We start from the raw sequence: 23,877 nt of genomic DNA, 5'->3' as shown, positions 1-23,877 counted from the left end.
CGAGCCTGCCCTATCTAAGCTCCGCCTTATCTCTTTGTCATTGACACTTTTAAAAGGGGGCGGGGAGAAAGTAAGGGGGTGTGGCCAAGAGAGACACGCGCGTTGCGTGCAGGGAAGATGGCGGCGGTTGGCCGCGCATGCGCACATTGAAAATCGCGAGGCTGGCTGAGGTATGGCTGTTGGAAGCGAGCTGTTCTGGTTCCTGAGGGAATAAACTGGAGCCTTTTGAGGAAGGGAAGCCTGAGGCGGCGCTTGAAAGGGTCAGGGGCTCGGTGTCTTTATAGCAGAGCTAGGAAACGAGTGCCTCTGAGCATGTGCAGAGAGCACCCACCTTTAAATAGGGTCCCTGAGCATGTGCAGAGTGCCCTTGTTGTTATTTCCCTGGTTTGGCTATGGGAAGTCACACTCTCTCAGCCTCAGGGGAAGGCAATGGCAAACCTCCTTGGAACAAATCTATCTATCTATCTTGTAATATTTTATATATAGATAGATATATTTATTCATATATGGATATATATATATATATATAGTGATGTTTTAATTGCTATTTATTACTTTATATATATGTATATTTATTACTCTCTTGATATGTATATTATTGCTTTACATATATGTATATAAACATATATATTTCAACATATATTGTAACATATATATATATATATATACACTATATATTATAATGTTTGATTGTTATTTGTTACTTTATATATATATATGTATAAATATATATATATAAATACATACACACACACACTATAATGTTTTGATTGTTATTTATTACTTTATATATATGTATAAATAAATATATATAAATATATAGATATATTGCAATATATAGATATTGAAATATATATCTATGCATATATTGTAACATATATATATGTATATATATATATATATATTGTAATGTTTTAATTGTTATTTATCACTTTATATATATATGTGTGTGTGTGTGTATATATATATATATGTTGAAATGTCAAAATATATACCTAAACCTCCCTATTGTTTGTTGTTTCCGCACTGCAGAAATAAAATTATTATTATTATTATTATTATTATTATTTGAATCCTGCCCTTTCCCCAAAAGTTGGGACTTGGAGCGGTTTGCAATATTAGAACAATAAAGCACAATTAAAAACATAGCAAAGTGATACAATATTAAAAGTTTCCATTTTAATATTAGCACAGTTCAGTTTATTTGATTATCACAGAATAGTAAACGAACATCTCCACTATAAATCTATTTTCCAAACTATTCATACGGTCTTAAACATATATTCTAGATAAAGCATTTAAAATTGCATAGATTTAAATGCAGTTATTGCTTTCATCCATTTCCATTATATCTTCAGAATGAATAAATTCTTACTGCATTTGGAGTTAGGAGGATTCATTTCCCCACAATGCACCATTTACAGCTATTAAAGATGCATTGTCCTCTTCTCCACATTAGCCTTATTGAAACACTGCTACATTTGAACATTTATGTGCAAAGCTACCCGCATATGTCTATATGTTTGGTGTTCAATGGTCTAAGTGTTTGTTTTGTGTGTGTGTTTTGCTATAGATTTCCGATCATGCGTCGAAAGCGTGAGGATGCCTGAATAAAAAAGCTTTCCTTTCCAAACCACCGATCAAGACAACCATGAAGATTTTCTGCGGAAGAGCCAACCCAACCACTGGAGCAGTGGAGTGGCTGGAGGAGGATGAAAACTACGACTACCACCAAGAGATTGCAAGGTATTTCTCCCCATGCGCCCAAAATCCGGGAACCATTGGGCCGAGTCATTGCAGCATTGCGCTCAGTCAGGAGTGTGGCAGCTCTTCCACTGTGGTATCATTGAATCGTAGAGTTGGAAGAGACCGCAAGGGCCATCCAGTCCAACTCCTTGCCATGCAGGAAGTCCAAATCAAAGCATCCCCATTGACAGATGGCCATCCAGCCTCTTTTTAAAGACCTCCAAGGAGGGAGATTCCACTACACTCTGAGGAAGAAGTGTGTTCCCCTGTCGGACAGCCCTTACTGTCAGGAAGTTCTTCCTAACGTTGAGGTGGAATCTCTTTTGCTGTAGCTTGTATCTGTGGGTTTTTCGGACTATGTGGCCATGTTCTAGAAGAGTTAGTTCCTGACGTTCCGCCAGCATCTGTGGCTGGCAGCTTCAGAGGATGCTGGTATGGAAGTGAGTGGGGTGTGTGTGTGTGTGTGTGTATACACATACATACTGTGTGATCACTCATATGTATATCCCACTCACACTACACACACACACACACACCACTCACATCTATGCCAGCATTCTCTGAAGATGCCAGCCACAGATGCTGGCGAAACGTCAGGAAGAAACTCTTCTAGAACATGGCCACATATCCTGAAGAACACAAACTATAGCAGTGATGGTGAACCTTTTACAGACCGAGTGCCCAAATTGCAACCCAGACCCCACTTATTTATTGCAAAGTGCCATGTCCCTCTGGCTTTCTAGTAAGAAACTCTGGCAATCTCTGTGCTAGGGTGACAGCATGTGTGCCCACAGAGAGGGCTCTGAGTGCCAACTCTGGCATACGTGCCATAGGTTCGCCATCACTGAACTATAGGTTTGACACCACTTCAACCATCATGGTGCCACTCTGGGGAACCCTGGGATTCGTCAGGCCAAAGCACACAGTAATAGCGGCCCAAGTTTTGAAAGAGATACCTAGCATCTTTCCAATCTGCCCACTACATAGTTCCTCTCTTGCTGAACGTTTTAATAGTAAAACTGACCATCTTTAATAGTGCTTTTAGCCTCATCTCTTTTTAATCTGTCATTCGAACCTCGTTTACAGGTCATGCTATGCGGACATGCTGAACGACAAAGACCGAGTGAGTAACACCGAGGCTGTATATTCTGCTTCATTTGCTTGTATATTTTGCTTCATCCACTCCATGGTTACCTTGGCGTTCTTCCATTTTCTTCAGCATCACAACCACAAGGGCTCCTTTTTTCAGTTGTGTAATATTTTTAAAAAGCAGTTTCTTTGAGATTGGTTTCACAGCCGTGTTTGTTCGGAGGTCAGGCATAAACATTGCTAAGTGAAGTGGATTTTTAATCCTTGCATGGAGGCTGCATACTTGTAGGAAACATCCTGTAGCCAAGGGTTATGTTTTGAGGATATGACTGTTAAGCATTTTTCTTTACATGTTTTTGTGCGCAGAAAGCTATAGCACTTCCAAATCTTGTACCCTCCAAACGTCTTGCACTACAGTTCCCATCACCCACAGTCAAATGGCCACCGTACTTATTGTGTAGGAAATACACTGTGCTGGTTGCGTCCAGGGTTACACTCGGTTATGGAAAGCTGCAATACAGTCTTACTGGTGAAACGAGAAGAAGAAAGTATACATGGCTGTAAAATTAATTGCCGAGTTGATTTATTTATCCTTGGACTGGATTTCTCTGGCGATTGGCACATTTTGACAGTGAGCTCTCTGTGAACAGCATCCCATCTGTTTGTTGGGGGCTTCTGTTAAACTCTTTTAGCCTGCTTTCTTCTGCTGCTACGAAATCCCAGTTCAGATGCTGTGATTAACTAATCTCCAAAGTAGCCCTGGGTGATGTTCAGGATGCGTGTGCATTTTAAAACCGAACTCTTTCAAACTCCAGTCTTTCCAGAGCCAAGAGATGCTTTAAGCAGACCACTGGCTTTGAGGCTCTCTTCGCTTTTTGCAATTGTTTCCTTTAATTTATATTTTAAGAAAGTGACATTTTTGAAGATGAAGAGATAAAAAAAAAAAGCCTTGTCAGCTACCATTTCCTGCAGGGAATTAGGCCCATCTGTATTGGGCTTTAAACAGCCGCAGGCCCCCACCAAAATCTTTTTGTTTGAAATGAGTCCTGTAGATCTTGGCAGGCGCCGGATGAAAACCCTTGGCGTTGAGCACAACAGAGAACTAGCCGTTCCTTTTTAGACAAGGCATCCCAAGGCTCTGCTGTTGGATGTTTAGAATTAAACATTTAAAGATCATGTCTCAAAGTCAGAGAAAAAATGAGCTGGGAATATCAGTTGGAATGGACATTTCTAGCACTATATCAGCTTGCTTTTCCTGTGTGAAATTATTTACCTTTCCCTATGTACAAGGATGAGACTCTCTTTAAGAAAACAAACCTGTGGTTTCTTCTTGAGCTTCTAGTAAGAGCCTGGGTATTGTGGGCAAACTCCTGTGAAGCTTTTCATACTTAGGAAATACAACCCCTTTTCATTGAGTTACATTGTGCCTGGTCTTGAATATTAAGCCTAGACTGTGTCTGCCCACAGCTGAATGAATTAGGATCAAACCGAAATGACTGGTGTTTATCTCCTTTTACAGAATACAAAGTATTTCCAGGGTATCCGTGCCGCAGTGGGCAGAGTCAAAGAAAGAGGAGAGAGAGCGATTGTCCTGGACATTGGCACTGGCACAGGGCTTTTGTCTATGATGGCAGTGACGGCAGGGGCTGATTTCTGCTATGCCGTTGAGGTGAGCATCTCTCCTCCTTGTTCACAGAGACCATTGGGAGGATCAGTTGTACAGGAGATACTTTGTAAGCAAGACTGTGATGGAACGGTGTATGGCCTGTTATATACTAGGAAAAAATTAAAAATGGACTGCAGGAACTTCATTCTGATCTCTTTGTATCCCCCCCTCTCCATATAGTTATATTGATGTGTTTTTCCTGACGTCTTGTTGATATGATTTGAGCAGGCTTTGCATTATATCCTTTGACTGCTTTTGCTGCATCTCTCCTCACTATTAATGCCACACCAATTTTTTTTTTAGGTTTTCATATCGTGAGCAAAACACTGTGTAATTCTTTGACTCCAAATGTCTCATTCTTGTCCAATTTAGCTCACTCAAGCCCTAGTATTGCAATTTTTATATGTTCTGTATCTTGTTTTACCATGTTTAGCTTCACCTGATTTGTGCTTCTCAACTTTTATATTCTTGTAATACATGTTGTGTAGCTTTGGACTTCCTTTTTGTATCTGAGCATGTCAACAGCCTAATCTCTTTTCGGCTTCAGTCCAGTTGCATCATTAGCCGCAGTCCTACCCATAGTTTGTCCTCTGCTATATTCCAGCAGCTCACTGAGTGCCATCCGATCTGGGAGTCTCATCTTCTGGTGTTCTCTTGTTTCATTTTGGATTATCTCAATTTGGTAAAAGACATTCAAAAGGGGTTTACCATGCCTCCTTCTGCACAGTACTAACAAGTGTTAAGCTGTGGTCCATTGCTGTTGCCTCTGAGAGGTCTTCAGCCAGTGGGATGCTGCTTCTTTTGCCTGGTAGCTGTTTGGCACATTGTGTCTGGCTCCTCAGCAAAAGCTTGTCTGACATGGGAGTCCCTGCTGCTACCATCAGCGTAACTTGTTGCCTCAAGGATCATGCAATCCCAGACCACCAAAATTAGTGCCATGGTGGGAGAGCCTGCATAGTCCACCCAAAAAAAGTTGTATGTGTATCCACTCTAAAAATGTCTCTTTGTCTTAAAATTTGGAGGAGCAAGAGTGATAGGTTTAGTTTTGGCTTAGGTTTATTTGTCTTTTTGGTGTGATATTTACATGAAACATTGACTAATGAAAGCAAACTTCTTTCCCATCTGGTGTGTTTTCCACCTTTCGTTTTACAATCTGCCAAGAAATAACACATTTTGGGAATTAGGACAGTCTTTCTTTGCCAGGTTTTATGCTTTAATTAGGAATGCAATTTAAGATGCCCCGAAATTTTGTGTTCCGTTTGAAGTCTCATCTATACCCTCGACAGTACAAAGTTAGACATCTTAAAATGTTTTCCAAACAGGACACTCTTGGCTAAGTTATTGGAGTCTAAGATTATCTTAGGTGTCCAGGCCAGTGCAAAATCCCATCCAATTTTTACAAGGCTAGTATCTGTAAGAGGCTGCAAAGTGATCATATTTTTATATTAAAAGGTAAGAATAGGTTGTATCTTCTACCTAGATGGTATAATTTATCTTTTTGGGAAAGCTTATAGGCAGAAGTAAGTCCAACTATTGAGTATCTATCTAATCCTCCATTTGGTAAAATTAAATGGACATAGATTTTAGAGGTGAGCTTCACACTCTGTGGTAGAGATTGTCCAAAATATGATAAATCAGTTTTTGAGCTTAATTTTCACTCTTGATACGGATGCCATTGACTTTGTGGACTTGAGATCTGATGTGCCATAATCAGGAAAGCAGTACAAAGGGATCTTGTCGCACCTTTGCTATTCCACAATGTGCCTTGCATTATGGGAAGAGAACTCTTCTTTTCACACCTCCGCTCCCAATTTGTTAGGACCTCCAAATATGTAACAGTGAGACTGTTTGGTTTACTTTATGGGTCTCTTTTAAGGTTGAGTAAAGTAATGGCTGAAATGTTTTGAACAATTGAAGCGTGCTGTATCAATGCAAAGAATGACTGTGTTGCAGGTCTTCAAGCCTATGGCAGAAACTGCTGTGAAGATAGTGGGGGAAAACGGTTTTAGCAACAAAATCAAGATAATCAACAAACACTCAACTGAAGTCACAGTGGGCCCAGGTGAGATTAATGTGGATTCTTTTCTTGTGTTGCATGAAATAAAGGATTCTGTTTTTCATTTATTTTACAATGATGCCACCCTTTAGACACGCTTAATGTAAGTGGTTTGCATAAAAAAACATATGGCAATACAAATACAAATGTGCTAATAAAGTCACATCAGTTGTTAAGAACAAATTAAATTTTAAAATCTGGAAGAATAGAAACACTTGCCTGGTATATTCATGTGATCTGTATCTGTGCCTGATGTGGGAATGATCTATGAAACTTATAGTGTGTATTCCCTTCCTCTTGGGCTTCCTTTTCTTAGACATCAGGTTAACAAAACCGACTCCCTCTCTGGCCCTGCATTTTTTTGTGAGAGAAGAGGAGGAAACTGAGATGGAAGGGTTGCTGTGTGGAGAAGGTGGACGGCAGCACTCTGGCCGTTCTTGATGCTTGCTTGTTGGTGTTTGAGGGAAATGGGCTGTTCATTGAATCTCTTGCAAATCTTGTGCTGACTGTGTATTTGCAAGCGAATCTGTGAAGATTTGATAGGAAGGTTTTCGGCAAGATGTTTGACACTCAAAGTTTAGCTCCAGGCCTGCCCACAGCAGACTTCTTTTTAAAAATCCTAAATCAGTTGCTTCTGCTTGTATTGCATTATGCTTTCTAGATGGAGACATGCAGTCTCGTGCAAACATCCTGATAACAGAGCTGTTTGATACCGAATTGATTGGAGAAGGGGCATTGCCTTCTTATGAGCATGCCCACAGGCACCTTGTGGAGGTAAGGAATGAACTGACCGTGAAGCGATAAATGATCCTCTTTTAATGATGGTGTCCTTTAAGAGAAATTCTTCTCAGCCAGCTTCCACAGTCATTATAGCTGCACAATTTTTTACAATTTTGTCATTGTTAACATATTCAAAAGTATCTTCAACATCTATAGGGCACCTGTCTTATTGTTAAATCTGTATCTGTCTGAGAGCTTGGATTCAGACAAGGTGTCTGTGATGGCAGCATTGAATACTGAGGGGGTGATGTCCTATGAGGGTAGAAGTCGCATTAATCTACGTATATATCTTGAGGGCATTTAGATGGTCCCCAGAGTAGGTGTCACACAGTTGGGACAGGATGAGATAGATAACAAAGTTCTGTTGAGAGAAGATACAAGGCCATAGAAAAGTGGGCCTCATATTTAGTCCTGAATTCCAGTTTCTGTTTAGGCTTTATCTTTCCAGACGATTCCATTTCACAGTTTGATTTTTCTCAGAGGGCATGAAATGGACATTGCTCAATATCTTTATTCTTTGTTCTTAAATGTTCAGGAGGGATGTGAGGCAGTGCCTCACAGGGCAACAGTTTATGCCCAGTTAGTGGAATCCAAAAGAATGTGGTCCTGGAACAAGCTATTTCCCATTCATGTCCAAGCAGAAGATGGCAACAAGATGATTGTCTCCCCACCAGAAATGGAGAACTGTCCTGGAGCACCTTCTGTCTATGATATTCAACTGAATCAGGTGCCGTTGTGTGACTTTGTGGCTCTCAGTGAAGGGGTCACAATGTTCAGGTGAGTACAGAGCTGTGGCAGCACTTCTTGATGTATTTAAGCCATTTGTTTCTGTCTTTGTTTCTCAGGATGGCTTAGGACATCTTCGACTTGTACATGAAGTTGACTTATAGTCAAGTATATATGATATATCTCCGTTCTTTGCTTACTGCTTTCTTAACAAGTTTCATTTAAAATGAACTGATTGCAATTCATTGTTTTCCACAGTGTAGATTTTAGTAAACAAGTAAGCAGAGCCCCTTCTTACCACACAGTGGAAGTAGTGCCCATGAAGTCTGGCAAAGCCCAAGTGGTCCTCTCCTGGTGGGATATTGACATGGACCCTGCTGGTTCAATAAAATGTACAATGGCCCCTTACTGGACACGGTCTGCCTCTGAAGATATCCCGGTAATGTATTGAACCTTCTTAATCTTATAATGTCTTCCTGTCATTTTAATGCTAATAGATAAATTAAAAGTACATATATAGACAGCTCCTAACTTGCCTACTATTCTGTAAAATAATTGTGATTGCTAGAATTGTTTAAAACATCATTTTCAGTGTGCATTGTGGTGAGTAGGACCAACATGCTCCTATTGGGTTTTATGAAGCCATCTCCCCTAAAGTGGGTCCTTTTGCATTTACTGTTAACAGGGCAGGCACAGGTTAATTTTGCACGGTTCCATTTTCTAACATGTAAAGAAGTAGAAATGCCTGTGTAGTGGTCAGTGGCCCAGTTTAAACAAGAAACCAGTGCTATGGAAGTTTGCATCGAGATGTTTTTGAAATGTTTTTGGCAGACCCAGCATTACGTTTTGGTTGGATCATATTTCCATGTATCTTTCTTAGAATGGTAGGAGAGACATTAAAGGCAACATTAGACAGAAGAAAGGTATCCATTCTCCTTAGATCTTAATTTAGACAAAAATGGGCTGCCATATTGAGGTGAGCATTTCCCAATAAATATATTGTAAAGCATCTCAGACAAAAGCAGACTGGGGCTATGAAGGTAGAAACAAACTTGATTCTTTTTAGCTAACAACACTGGACTCACTGTAGATAGAGGACAACTTTAGACCATCCATGGCACTATACAGTATCTGGCTTTATCCTTGTTGACAGAGAGAGGTTTAATATGTCTATATACAGAATCCATAGCAATGCTCTGTGTAATTAGAGATCATTTTGAGCCTTCTCTTCTCCTATGCATGGGAGATAGGCATTTTACTTGTGAAAGGTGGATAAGAAACAGTTGCTCTGAAAACATGTTGTCCATTTTGTTCCTGTGATTTATTCCCTGAAGTTTCTCCCAGTATATTGCTGAATTAGTTAACAACCATTTTGTGCCGAGTTTCTTCTTCTTACTGAGGTTTCTCTCACCCACTCCTTTTTTAGTGGAGAGATCACTGGATGCAGTGTGTGTATTTTCTTCCAAATGAAGAACCTGTTGTCCAAGGCCAGAGTGTGAACCTGACTGCCTTTCATGATGATTACTCTGTGTGGTATAAGCTTCAGAAAGGCAGGTAAGGAAAGATGTTAAAGGAGGATGTGAAGATCAACCAATTGTAGGTCAGATTAATAAGACCATATTTTGGTGGAAAGTAATTTTATGGCCAAAGAGATGCAGCTTTGAAGTTACTTTTAAAATTTTGTTAGTTACCATTCAAAGGTCCCCAAATAGTTGTTTACAATATTTTTAAAAGTATCTCATTTGGGTCAAAAAACCACAAATGACTTGGCTGCATTCATCCCAATATTTGCAGAACAGAAGAAGACAACACAGCTGTCAATGTTGAGAGTCCTGTCTGTAGGTGTCAGGCCCACCTTCTGTGGAACCGGCCACGGTTTGGAGAACTAAATGATCAGAACCGAACAGCCCAGTATATACAAGCACTGCAGACAGTGAGTAGGTTTTTCTAAATCTAGTGTGGTTTTCTTCCTGTCTCTATCTCTGAATGCCAGTGTGTCAGGTCACTGAATAAGAAGAGGTGTGGATATGTATACTCTTGTTTCTCGTAGCATGGTGAAAGACATGTTGAGTCACAAAGCCGGCAGTACGTGTTTACCTGGATCTGCTTCGGATCTAAAGTGTGCATGCATCTGCATGCTGTATGAAAGGTGGTGGTGTGGGCATTTCTGGTGCTACACATCCCATAATTCCTCACAATTGGCTATGCTGGGTAGAGCTAATGGGAGTTGTGGTACAACAACATCTGGAAGGCCATTATTGCCCATTCGAGGCTTCAACATCTCTCTCCATGTATGATAGAAACAACAAATTTGTTACTAGGAGCAGAGTAAAAATAATAATAATAATCTGGTATATTTGTGAATACATTTTTGTTCCTAACAATACAGGCTTTGGCTGAACTGTATGATTTTTTGAGAAGTCAGAGGTTAAGTTCCTGAAATGATGACTGTAGTGCGGAAGAGCACATTCTTACTTGGATTTCTTAACCTGGGCTTTGTTTTCCTTGTCCTCTGGATTTAGAGTAAATCTCCCTCCAATCTCTCCTGGTTTGTATTACCCCCATCATCTAATACCTTGAGATTGTGCAAGTGGATGATGTTATAAATCTGGCATCCTTGGACAATTTAAAATGATTCCTACCTGTCTTTGCACAAAAGACACATCTGCGGTGGGAGGGAGCATGAGGCAATGAAGACGAAACCTAGTTTGACAACCATGGATTGTAGAGAGCCACCATTTTGTCACTGGATGTAAGAACTTTTGAAGAAGCCTGGATATAAGAAGCAGTTGTCAAAGTGCCCCATTCTCAAATATCAGGGTAGTAGTGGTGGGCTCCATCATATTTTGCATCTGTAAAGAGAAAAATTATGACAGCTTTTTTCTATTAAAGGTTATGAAGCCGAACAGTATTTGCCTCAGCGTCAGTGACGGCAGCCTCCTTCCTGTGTTGGCTCACCATCTGGGTGCAGAAGAGGTACAAGGCTCCTTTCTTGTTTTTTCTATTTGTTCAACTATTTGTTGCTCCATTGTTTTATAGATTTTTACTGCTTTCTTTGAAGAGCAATTGATGATAATTGACACTTAAGTTAGCATCCTATGCCTTTCACAACATTCCTGCTATCCGAAATGACTGCTCATTCTTGTATGCTGTCGCATACACATCCCAGAGCTCAGATGCGAAGCTCTCAGTCATTGCCACTTCAAATTTTCCTTCGAAACATCCACCTTTCCTAAAACACACTTGTTTCCAGCTGAACAAAAGCTCATGAATATACGACTGTGTATGCCCATATAATATTATGATAACTGTTTGAAATAACTGGAGAAGAATAATTAATCTATTAATTCCTGCTGATTCATGGAATAGAATGGGCTGTGTTGAGCAGCATTCATAATTTTTTTTTAATGGTAAAATGTGCTCTGCTTCACAGAGTTTGGGGAAGGTAATTTTTGGACTAATTCCCAGAATCCCCCAGCCGTCATGGCCACTGTTTCTCAGTGTTTTTTCGGCTTCTTGGTAGAATTCAAAGACATAACTCTGTTAGTCTTCAAAGGAATTTTGTAGCACCTTTGAGACTAACTGGAAGAAACAAGCTGGTAGCATGAGCTCTTGTAGACTTAAGCCTACTAAACATGCATCTGAGGAAGCAGGCTCAAGTCTATGAAAGCTCTTGCTACCAACATTTTTCTCTCAGTTACTCTCAGAGGTGCTACAAGATCCCTTTGCTTTCTGATTCTTGGGAGTCTCCCCATCAAACCAACAATATTCTCCGTTTAGGATGATTTAGCTGTTGCCATTATAATCAGGATCTTCTCCTGTTCTAGGTGTTTATGTTGGAGACCTCCTCAGTTTCTCATTCACTCATGCAAAAAGTAAGTAATATTCTTTCAGTAGTGTGTGTACATGTGATGCCATCTTATTGTTACTATGATCTCATGATACTTCACTTAAATGAATTCCAGTTGGATCTCTGCCACTTCGTAGCATGGCTTAGCCACACACTTGAGCTTGTTGCCCCAACATCCTTATTAGTTGGGACTGAAAATGATCTCTTTTGGAGAGGACTTAGTGTTGAAATAAGAGGCTCAGGTCTTTCAGCGCATGAACATTTCAAGGACTGGGATAAATTGAAGGGATAATGTAGAATAAAATCTAATAGTGTCCATATTGATTGTTGCAGCTTCCAGCCATATTTTGGTGCTCAGCATCTTGTTTTATTCTATTATTTCCTTTTTGCAGGATGCAAAATAATAATAATAAAGTACACTCTTTAAAAGTATTCTGTATAGATCTTTTTATATCAAAACATACATATTTTTTTACAAGTCCAACAGTGTGATGTTCTGTATTTCTGATCAAGGTGTTATCTGTAACAACCTAAAATGAAAGAATTAAATCTTTGAGAAGAAATTGGCGCTCTACAGGTGCCAAAGCAAGAAAGTTAAACAAGAATGACTCTACAGTGCTGATTCTGGAGTGTTGACGAAAAGAGTTTGAAAGAATTTGTGTCTGCCAGAAAATAGTAATAGCAGTAATTTCGGTCAATTAGTGCTCCTGGTGTTTTGTATAAAATATAACACATTAGAAGCATAACTATTCGCCTCTGCCACAAGCCTTCAATATTATTTTAAAAGTAGAGTGGTAAATCAAATGCGAAGGTGTGGGTTCAGTCATTTTCCACCTTAAAGTGTGAAGATAGCGAGGAAACTGGACTGGTGTTTTCTGGCTGAGAATGATAGGAATATAGTCCAACACATCTGGAGAGCATTATGTAGGGGAAAACTACCCCATGGTATGCAAGATTTCATAAGCTGTTAATGTATCCACACAGAAGTATAGATTCACCCATCAATTGCCTTATTTAAAATACTTATTGAGATGTCATAGAGTAGATTGGATTTATTGTTCTTTTTGGTTAACCGAGGCTATCATTCCTAGAGCAATATTCAGAATCGTTAAGGATTTTCTTTTTTTTTTCTTTATAAAGATTTTTAAGGCCAACCACCTAGAAAATAAAATTAAAATAATAGAGAAGAACCCTGAATTGTTGATCTCTTCTGATCTGGGAGACAAAAAGGTAAGACGACTAAATTGGTTTGACTTTCTCCCTAACATAAATAGCTTGTAGTGAGTTCGGCCTTTGCCACAAGCGGTTGAGTTTTAGAGTCCTTGTTTGCATCCTGGCCAAACATTAACAGCAATCCAGTGGTAGAGCAAGGCTTAATTTGTTCTGGGGACTTTGTTAGATACCTTTTTTGCATTTGCTTGGCATTTTGGGATTGAGAAAAGAAGTGGAGGCCACATAGCCTGAAAAATCCACAAAAAAACCCTATAGTAATAGTAGTAATTTTGGCCAGTTAGTGCTCCTGGTGTTTTGCATAAAAATAACACATTAGAAACATGACAACTGGAATGCTTCTTTGCTTCTAGCCATCTGCTGAGATATTTTACCATTTTGCTGAGTGATATGTTGATCTGAGTGAGGACAGGAGGATGTACAAGGTTAAAGGGCCAGTGAAACACTCTTAAACTCTCTAGCATGGCTGGGATGATGAGTGATTATAAAAGTGCTCACATATCGAGGACAAATTACTCTCTGAGTCCCCTTGACTATGTGAATCTTGGTCTGTTTTCAAATCCTTAGATCCCTTTTCCCTTTCTTTCCCTAAGGTATCTCTTTTAATTGGCGAACCCTTTTTCTCTACAAGTTTGCTGCCATGGCACAATTTATATTTCTGGTATGCCCGGACAGCACTGGCACACCACCTCACAAGTGATATCAAGGTCCTGCCCCAATCTGCATCCCTTCACCTGATGGTTGTAGAGTTCAAGGTAAAGAAGCTGTGTCTTTTTGATTCCCCCACCCCCAAAGTGGAGTGCTTACACCGGGAAAGACATTATTTTTATGCCATACTTGGAGTACCTTCAACCAAACATATTGTACTTCGGTTGGTTTTAAAACCAGCTTCTCATTCTTTTAATTTAATTTTGAATTGCTAAAGAGTCCTGTTGTGTTTCTTTTCTCTAGGACTTGTGGCGTATCCGCAGTCCGTGTGGCATTTGTGAAGGGTTTGATGTGCACATTATGGATGAGATGATAAAGGTTAGCCTGTCCTCCCAATATGCCTTTGAAATGCCAGCTGGATTATGGATTTAGTGGTGGGGAAGGTGGTCCTGGCTAATATGTGCATTAAATGGGACATATACTACAGGCTTGGTCATCCAGGGAGCTAGACCCTTTCATAAGGTCATCATTGTCTCTCAGCTAAAAAGAAAGAAGTGAGGGAAAACATTGCAGAGGCCTTTAGCACACTGCCCAGCTGAGAAGGTTGCCTTGTATGTTCTTTTGCTTGGGCAACATGATCCTCTGAGTCCCTTCACTGCAGCAGCCAAGCTCAAAGAAGTACAAGCATCCCTCTTAGTTATGAACTGCCTCTTCAGTGCTTGAATGAAAGGATGCTGGTAAGCACTGCCCATGTCTCCACACATGAAGCAGCTATGCACCTCAGAGGAATCCCTTGAATAACCCAGAAACCTTTGGCTCTTTACTCATTTGGATCAGCTGCCATCACAGGTAGGTATTAACCAGTGGCACCTGTCCAGATGAGATGGGGACAGAGGTTGTAAAACAAGGGATAGGAATCAACTCTGAACATGGCCTACATGTAATTTAATAATACTATCAAAACCTTTGTGATTGTGTATGTGTACATAGTGATTTACTGAGTGATTCAAAAAGGATGGTACAAAAGTAAAGCTGTTCTTATTTGGTTTTGCACCATTCTTTTTCAGTCACCCTGGGCATACCTAGATGCAAACATACACTTACCCATAGAAATAGTACAAAAAAACCCAGCATTAAAAACAGCCCAGGAAAATTGACTAGGCACTGCGATAAAACAAAACAGTGGGCTAATTATATAAAACCATAAGAAGCAGCTGCAATGGGAATCTCACAAAAAGAGATGAGAATGAGAAGAAAAACAAAGGTCCAACAATGTTTCTTAAAATAACGGAATACTCCCACAAGAACTTCTGTGCCTCATCCTTTCTGTAGTAATAAGGAGCATTTGTGAGTCCTCAGCCTTCATTGTTCGAGAACACAGGGCCAATTAACTTAATTGCAAAAAACGTGTACTTATTTGGAACTACTACTTAGGAATGTCTGGGATGACAAGTTTAATGAGTCACTTTAGCAGCTGTGAAACCGTAGCAGAGACTGCGCTGAAAAGGGTACATACTTGAATATAGCTGGAGGAGGAATAGCGTTTATCCAGTTATTAATTAATAGCAAATTCTTCTCTGACTCCCATACAAGTCTGCCACTTGGGATTCATCTGTGTTATGGGATTGTCATGAAAACAAACAGTCTAAGAATTCTGGACAAGCTGTAGCATCCACCCTTCAGTGAGGATAAGAGACAGCTGAGCTGGGATTTGCCATCTCATTGGCTATGGCAGTATGTGTTGTAGTATCCCATTAGATGTAAAATATGAATTACAGAGGTGGTGAGCCAATGTGGTTTGCAGTGTGCTGGACTAGGACTCCAGAAAATCAAGATTCAAATCCCCACCCTGGGGAAGTCACACACTCTCAGCCTCAGAAGAAGACAATGACAACCCCTGTTCTGAAATATCTTGCCCAGAAAACCTTGTGATGTGTTTGCCTAAGAGTTGGCATACATCAGAAAAGACTCAAAGGCTCAGAGGTCCTTATGGACAACAAAAATAAAGGGCTAAATCCAATTGCTAATCCCAGCTGCAGCATAGTCACTAGATCAGCTGATGAATAATCAACACTTAATGTATGTTCCTTTAGGTTTGCTCTTGTAGGACTAGGCAGTTGGATTTAGTTTGAAGATTGCAAATTACTTGGCCAAATCAGGATGTGTACTTTAGGGAGAAATGCACTCTAAGAACAAATGACAGGGTCTGTAGAGATTTAGCATGGTTTGTCATAGTCTCAGAGGCTGGATTTCAGCAGTGTTTGCAACTCAGATAAGTTGGAGGAAGACTGGATTTGATTTTGAGTGATCAGTCATTTTGACTGATGTTTTTGTCTCCTGCTTATTTATCTTTCACGGCTAAAACTTTCTGCTTACCTAATCTTAACTGTCCATTAGTAACAATCCTGCTACAGTGTTTTTAAGTATACAGAACCTTTTCACTTACATAAATCCTTCCAAAAACCTTGAAAATGAGTTCATATTTTTACCAAATTGGCAGGGAGGGGAAACTTAGGCTGAGAGATTGACTTGCTTTACTCAAAGGCTGCTGCATTAACGTGACATCTGAAATGAAGACTGTGCGGCTCACAGAGTTTGCTGGTTTATTACACATGTTCTTGTTATTTCCATGCCCTTCTTTCCTTCTTGTTCCATCTTGACTTTCTTTCTGTCACACTTATCCATAGCATAAAATAATATTTGGACATTGGAAACCAGGCAACTGATTTTAATTTTGGTAGTTGCTAGCATGGCATAATGGTTTGGATGTTGGAGTAGAACTGTAGAGACTAGGGTTTGATTCCCGGCTCGGCCATGAAACCTACTGTATAACTTTGGGCAAGTCGCATACTCTCGGCCTCATGGGAAGGCAATAGCAAACCTCCTCTGAACAAATCTTGCTAAGAAAACCCCATGGTGGGGTCACTGTAGGGATGCAATAAGTCAGAAGTGACTTGAAGGCAACACAGCAGCAACAAAGTACTCAACATAAACTTTGAATCCATTTGCAAAATTTGGATGCTTTTAGCTCAAAGTCTATACAGCCCTGTCCCAAACTGCTGTTTTAAGTTCAGAGCACTGAGAAATAGTCAAGGTTCTTCCACAGTAATTGATGTGTTAACAAATGGAAATAGGAACTTGGGAAGGCTTATCTCCCTCTCATAATAGAGGAATATTGTTACATGCGAATTCGAAGGCTTTCATGCCCAGCATCTGTAGTTTTTTGTGGGTTTTATAGAGCTTCATGTATTATAATCAGCACTTCGAATTCAGGCAAACAAACAAAAACTTAGAATGCTCCACTCCTTACAAGTCTTTGTTTTCTTTCCTTCCACAGAATTCTTTAGACTTCAGGGAATCAAGGGAAGCTGAGCCTCATCCTTTGTGGGAGTACCCTTGCAAATCCCTATCTGATCCAGTGGAAGTCTTCACATTTGATTTCCAACAAACCGTACCAGAGCACAATATCAGGAAAGAAGGCCTCATAAACCTGGCAAGGTAAGTACTATAACAGTGTAGTGTGATAAGGATATAATGAGAAGGAAATTTGGCTAGTGAGGATTACCAGATCAAGTTAGTATTCAATAAGCCACTTAACATATGTAGGGTGATTTGGGGAATCATTCTCCAGTTCTGGAGTTTGAATTGATCCATTTCATATACTGAAACTCAGCAGACTCTAAATCTCTCTTTGAAGTTACTTAACTCACGAATGACCAATTTACAATCAGTGGCAGAAAGTCCAGGGAAGTTGCCATGATCTCTTTCTGGTTTTTGAATATTGACATTTCTCATGTCAGATTGTCAACCATTTCTTCTTTTGCATGGAAACATTGTACACTGATGACACTAGATAAATAATCGATAAGAATACATCCAGTTATTTAAACCAGATATGGTTTAGTATGAATTTGAGCGCAGAAATAAAATGAGCCTAACCTAATGCCCTCTAGAGACAATAAATGTTATTACTAACCTTTATGACCAGTGGTCATGCTGACTAGGAGTTATGGGAGCTGTAATCCCACACTTCTGGGGAGCACTAAATTGGGGAACGGTGGTTTAAAAACAGCACATTCCTACCACTTAAAAAAAAAACTGGTGGAAAAAGCTTTGATCTTTCTGTCTTCTAAAATATTTACTTTATAATGCTAAAAATGTTTTTCATATATGAAAACCCATGCTGTTTTAAATGAATAATGCATAAATTACAATATAAAATAGGATTGAATTGATTTATAATCACTTTTTTCTCCTCTCCAAATACAACCATCTGTTCCCTGGTTGATCATTTCTTTCAAAACCTGCTCACATTGTATGGCGTTATCGCAGTACCAAGTTATTGCTGCACCAGTTGTAAAATCTTAGAACACCCTGTGCAGGAAAGATCAATATTTGTCTGTAGAATGATACTTACTTTAAACATCAGATGTAGATTTTTGAGACGATGTTTTCTAATTTGTGTTAGCCAATAACTTACATCACCAGCTGCACATGAAACATTGAAGCCAAAATCAAACAGCAGACATTTATGCCAGGCTTTGGGTTCATAGTGCTTTCATGTATAAAGCTCACAGAATATGGCAGGTTCAAAAACCAGATTTCAGAAGAGCAAGGGTTGTGTTCTTGCAGTATGTGCTTTGTGACTGCAAATCTTGATGCATGCAGTGATAGTTTGAGAATTGCTGTGCATACACTTTTGGCTTTCATCTTTTGGCTCCCCGATCCTTCTTGCTTTCCTGTAAAATGTCATGCAAGACGGTGCTTTCAATAATCTGATAAAGGAGTTGCTATTGGTGAAGCACTTCTCATTTAAAGCACATGTTCAAATATGGTAGAATTCAAAGACATAGCCATGTTAGTCTGGAAAATCAGTGCGCAAAGGGATCTTGTAGCACCTTTGAGACAAACTGAAAATAAGAAGCTGGTAGCATGAGCTTTTGTAGGCCTGAGCCTGCAAAAGCTATTGCTATCAGCTTTAAGGGGTGGTCTGGTGAGAGATTGAGGACTCCAAGAACGTCCTTGCGGGGCCACATACAGCCACAAAGCCACATTTTGCTTGTAAAGAATTAGTTATCCTTTCTCTGGTTATTGGAAGGTTTTTCCACCAGTGCTTTAATCTCAAATAGAATATAGGAAGAGCCCTGTTGGACCAGAATAAAGGCCTATCTAGTCTAGCGTTATGTTCCTGCCGTAGCTTAACCAGATGCCTCTGGGAGGCCCACAGGCATGAATTTTTGAAGCTTGTCTGTATGACTTTGAAGTCTAGAGATTTTCGTTAAAAAGAAAAGCCAAAATGCATATGAGAAGGTAAGTTCTTATTAAACTACAGTTTCTAGCTCAGATCTTTAATGTGCTACTTCAGTTCCTGTCCTATAGGTTTCACTCCGCTTCCTATTAAAAATCCCACTTTACACCCACCTATGGTTTGATGATTTGCTCCCGAGATGTCAGCCTCCTGTAGTGCTGCATTCTGGCCCTTTCATCTATCCAACCGATGTGGGAGGATACTGTTCGTATTTCAAAAGGAATTTGCACCCTGTAAATTAAGGTATATCTTGGTCTACTGGTACTCTTCAAAGTATTCAGACGATCAATACCTGAGGCTCTTTCTTTCCAGGACTGGCAAGAGCCATGGAGCTGTTCTGTGGATGGAATATCAGCTGGTACCCAGCCTCATCATTAGCACAGGACTTGTACAGGTTTCAGATGAAAAGGTATTTGCTTAGTTCTCTTTCCTCCATGCATCACAGGGGCTGGGTGGGAAGGAGAATGTTAAATCCCAATAAAGAAAAATCCAACTGGGCTGTTCTGTCTCATGTATGGGACACATTTGGATTCATCAGCCCTCTTGCATTCGCTGAAATAGCCTGATAAACAAATCTAGCAATTAATAGAAAACTTGCATTTATAATAATCCAGTGGGAAATATATACAGAAGCTGTCATAGTATCAGTGTTGCAATGTGTTTAGGATAGACAAGCCTCACTGGAAAACATCAGAGCTTGGAAGTAATGTATAACAGTTGGATGTCAGGCCAAGGCGTGGAGGAAATGCGTAGATTGTAATTTTCTCATCTTCATCAGAGCATGCATATTTAGAAGTAAAGCCATTCCTATTTACAATAATTTACTTACAAACAAGTCTTAAAACTCCCAGAGGTAAAACGATGGCTAACATCTACTACATTCTGCTCCAGATACCAAAATAAAATCGGCAACATTTCCCTGAATGTACATATCCCTGTTGATGACAGTGCAGGTCTTCTGCAAAAGAACATGCTTACTGTTCTTAAGAAATCCATACACATACTGATGTTCCTGTTCTTTTTCTGCAGGGCTATTGTCAGTGGACTCCCCACTGCAAACAGGCTGTGTACTTCTTCAGATCAGTTACTGAGCCAGAATCTCTAATCAATAACCCTTCTACAGTTGCGTACGCTGTAAGCTTCAACCCAAAGAAGGGAGAGGTTGGCATGGATTTTCAGCTCTTAAATTAATGCAGCATCCTTCCAAAGAAAAATCTTTTCCCTTTCTTGTGGCTAGATCATAATAAATATAATTGATAGATGGCTATGGTGGGCCTCTCTTCTTTGGAGGCGAAATAGCATTTGCTTATCCCAGGAGACATTCTGAAGGAGCAGGAATGATGTAGCCATCATACTACAACTTAGCTGCTCTGGCTTTGTCACTTGGGAGGCCCCATGTACACTTGTTCAGGGAAATACATACATACCCTGGTTGGAAGGTGAATGCACAAAGAACTTTTCTGGATTGGAACAAAGGTCTACAGAGTCCAGTTTTCTGTTTTTACTGTGATCTCTGGGAGGCCCACAAGGAGAACCTAGACATTCATGTTATACAAAAATACCAAACATATCCCACACTGTTCTGGTTCTTAATTTGACTGATATCTCCTGAGAAGCTGGAGAACATTCATAGGAGCATAGGATCTGATGAAGAAGCCCTCCAACGCTGCTGCTAGCTGAGTCAAACAATAGTTGATCAGATTGTTGAAGAGAGAAAAAGGAAACCCGGGCATTTACAATATTGTTGCTTCAGCATGTAGGGCACAGTTTAATAGTAAATGCATCATTGTTTCTCTCTATTGTACATACACCTTTTAGCTTCCAAGCCAAGTGAACAGCAAGTGATAGTTAATGTTAGTTGTCTGTATCTGTAAGGTAAATTCCATTTTAGTGGGACTGAAGAAGGGAGCTTGGACATCAATACTGACTATATTAATGGCAACCCATTAGTGCCCACCAGTTTGTCAAGCTTCTGTGTCTTGCTGAGTATGAAAGCTGTTTGGAGTTATTTCTATATTGGAAATAATTTGCTTTTGTCAGATTGTGAGTCTAGTGATTAGAAGAGTTTTCACTGTTGTTGTTATTTTCCATCAAGTTGACTTTGATTTATGGCAAGTCTATGAGTGAGAGACCTCCAAGACCTGGTCATCCACTGTCTTGCAAACTCAGGGCTGTGGCTTCCTTGATTAAATCAATTCATCTTTTAGGAGACCTTTACCTGGCTCCATATAAAGTATGTCATCTTAGATTTGGATGTATGTGCTAATTAAGATTAGGTAAACTTCACTTAATCAGTAAACCAAAAAGAAAATACCTGTAATTCTTCCTCATCTGTGATGATAGTATTTGTCCACTGGACAAATACTGTATCTAAGATACATAGAGGTCAAGATCGGAGATAGGTTTGGTCCAGGTCTCAGAAGAAGCACCGCTTTCTTGCTCTCTATTCCAAAGTTTAGACAGAATCCAATTATTAATCACAATTAGAATAAACCGATTACATCAATGGATCTTATATTAAGTGTTGGCTGACCATGTTCCCATTGGTTTAGTGAGTCTAATTTGGTTGGGACAACCAACTGGAGTCTACACTGTGGGACTGAATTATGGCTTATTCTGCAGTTGGCCCTTCCTTTTGCAGCCTTGTGAACAAAAAATACTTGACAGACAGTGAGCTCCATTGCCATACAGGTCAGGGACCACCATACTACTCCAAAGACCCCCTGATCTTATCTGATTTCAGACACTAAGCAGATGTGAGGCCACCCAGAGATCTACTTGTAGAGCAAGGGGACAATTCCTACATTGGAAAACCATTGCTGCCAGTCAGAGTTGATAATACTATATGGCCCAGTGGGCTGACTCATTATAAGGCCTCTCCTTGTGTTTTTACATAGAATGAGTGGAGGTTGTGTGGCTCTCCAGATGTTGTCCCATCATTCTTGGCCAGCAAAGCTAAGGGATGATGGGAACTACTGTAGGGCAACATCAGAATCTGGGCCAACTTGCCTGCTGCGAATGCCCACAATTCCAAACAATGCTAGCCCTGTGTTTCCCTGCTCTTGTGTAACAGGTTTGCAAGTAAATATGCATGTAGTGTCAAATAATGAAGCTGTGAATTCTCAAAGGCCACTTGATCCACAGCTGGAAGTGATGAATTCACAACTAGTGGCTGTAGATGTGGTATGCACCAAACTAAGAGGATCATTGAGGCCATAGGGAGATGATACCATGCACATCCTGTACTGCATCATCCCATTATTGTGTGTTTTATTGATTAACTTTTCTCTCTCTGATGAGACAAGAAAAGAATGACTTGGCTCAGCTTGACCATGTGCTTTCCTATCAGAGGCCCAGGAGAAAAGTGCAGGAACATGAGCTGGCAGCCAGAGCTGGATTCTTTGGTGCCTGTAACGCAGTCGATAGAAACTGAAAACCCCTGGGTGTTTGTGCGTATTTGATTCATTTCGCTTGACCTGCGAGTCTGCAGCCTACAGGAATCTATACTAACTTGTTCAAGGGCCAGTCTCTAAACAACAGAGGCAGAGACTTTCATCTGTACAGAAGGCAGTGTCAACGTAATGAAATTTGGTTTGCACAATTAGCCTGGAAGAAGGAGGCAAAATTGTGGCCTGATAGGACCAGATGAGTCTCAAAGGCTGCTGAATTTTGATTCTGGTAGAATCATACAATCTATAATTCCTTCTCCACCTGCCCACCCATAGCGTAACATGGACCTCAGTGGTGTTTTTATTGCTTTCTCATCTTACGTCTGAGCCTGACAAACCGCTCTCATCTTACCCAAAATTAGGAATGTTTAGGGCCAGTGTTCTTGCAAAAGCAAACAATTTGGTCTTAAAGCTGCTGCTAGATTCTTCCTTTCCTCCCTGCCTTCCCCCCCCCCTCTCTTTATAGCAATGCTGTTACTAAGACCATGGAGAAGAATGAGTGAGTGATAGAGTCAACTGCGACTTCTCCGAAAAATGGTTAGTAGATATCATTAGCTAGATCCATATCCACATGCTAGGGCTGATCCTGAAATCCAGTGTAGATCTTGCGCTAATATGGCTGTAGAGCATCATTATGGAAAAATAATTGCTCATTGCACATGTATTGTACAACCTGCTATGCCTTGCCTCCAAAAAAGCAGCTTAAAAAACATGCGTGTGAAATCTGTTTTATAAATAGCCTACATTCCTCCCTTTCCTTTCACACTAGTGTCTTGTCACGCCAGTATCACCGAATCCAAAGTAGACAGAAAGCTCAATTTATCCTTCTTTTTTTTAGCCTTCACATTTTATTATTTCATTCGCATCATCCATGAATTCCTTTCAGCACCATTAGAAGTGGGAAGTAAAGCATTGTCTGGTTGTCTACATACCTTCATTATCATTATTATTTAAAATGTAGGTTCTTCTTTTTCATTTTGTCGCACACAAATAAACGGAGGGAACCTTTTTCCCAATTGGCTTTCTTTAATATATATATTTATATATAATAATAATAATAACAAAAATGCCAGAAGGTTCGTATGTGCTTACCATATAAAAACATTAGTTTTTAGAAGGATACAATACAGAAAAAAAAAATAGTTGAAATAATAATAATAAAAAAAGGTTTATTTTAGGCTTCTAAACCTATTAATACAATATTTAAAAAGACAGAGATTCATAGTTAAAACGTGTGCAGGTTAAGGATAGAGGAAAATGACCGCTTCCGTAATACCAGGTTTTTTATTTCATCTGTGTTGGCAATGAGGTCAATGTCTGGATATCTAT

General features: G+C 39.8%; 1 protein-coding gene across 3 annotated transcripts; it reads left to right on the top strand.

Moving 5' to 3' along the window:
* The first annotated feature begins 56 nt into the window (after positions 1–56).
* PRMT7 (protein arginine methyltransferase 7) lies at positions 57–23,662 on the top strand. 3 transcript variants are annotated; one of them, XM_089477004.1, is made up of 18 exons: positions 57–170; positions 1,574–1,746; positions 2,833–2,869; positions 4,355–4,504; positions 6,455–6,563; positions 7,219–7,331; positions 7,873–8,114; positions 8,322–8,502; positions 9,490–9,617; positions 9,858–9,996; positions 10,956–11,039; positions 11,891–11,938; positions 13,054–13,143; positions 13,737–13,898; positions 14,095–14,169; positions 17,129–17,289; positions 19,412–19,508; positions 20,129–23,661. In XM_089477004.1, the coding sequence occupies exons 2-18, from the start codon at positions 1,652–1,654 to the stop codon at positions 20,288–20,290; spliced, it is 2,073 nt and encodes a 690-aa protein (XP_089333130.1). In that variant the 5' UTR covers positions 57–170; positions 1,574–1,651; the 3' UTR covers positions 20,291–23,661. The 3 variants fall into 3 exon arrangements, with proteins under 3 accessions (XP_089333130.1, XP_089333129.1, XP_089333131.1); XM_089477003.1 differs by lacking the exon at positions 57–170 and adding an exon at positions 174–260; XM_089477005.1 differs by lacking the exons at positions 57–170; positions 13,737–13,898 and adding an exon at positions 174–260 and having other exon boundaries at positions 20,129–23,662.
* The last annotated feature ends 215 nt before the right edge of the window (positions 23,663–23,877 follow it).

The sequence above is a fragment of the Sceloporus occidentalis genome, unplaced genomic scaffold (genome assembly GCF_023333645.1).
Source record: "Sceloporus occidentalis isolate IW3139 unplaced genomic scaffold, rSceOcc1.0.p SCAF_10, whole genome shotgun sequence".
In the NCBI taxonomy this organism is placed as follows: domain Eukaryota; kingdom Metazoa; phylum Chordata; class Lepidosauria; order Squamata; family Phrynosomatidae; genus Sceloporus; species Sceloporus occidentalis.
This window is presented reverse-complemented; position numbering and strand designations above follow the sequence as displayed.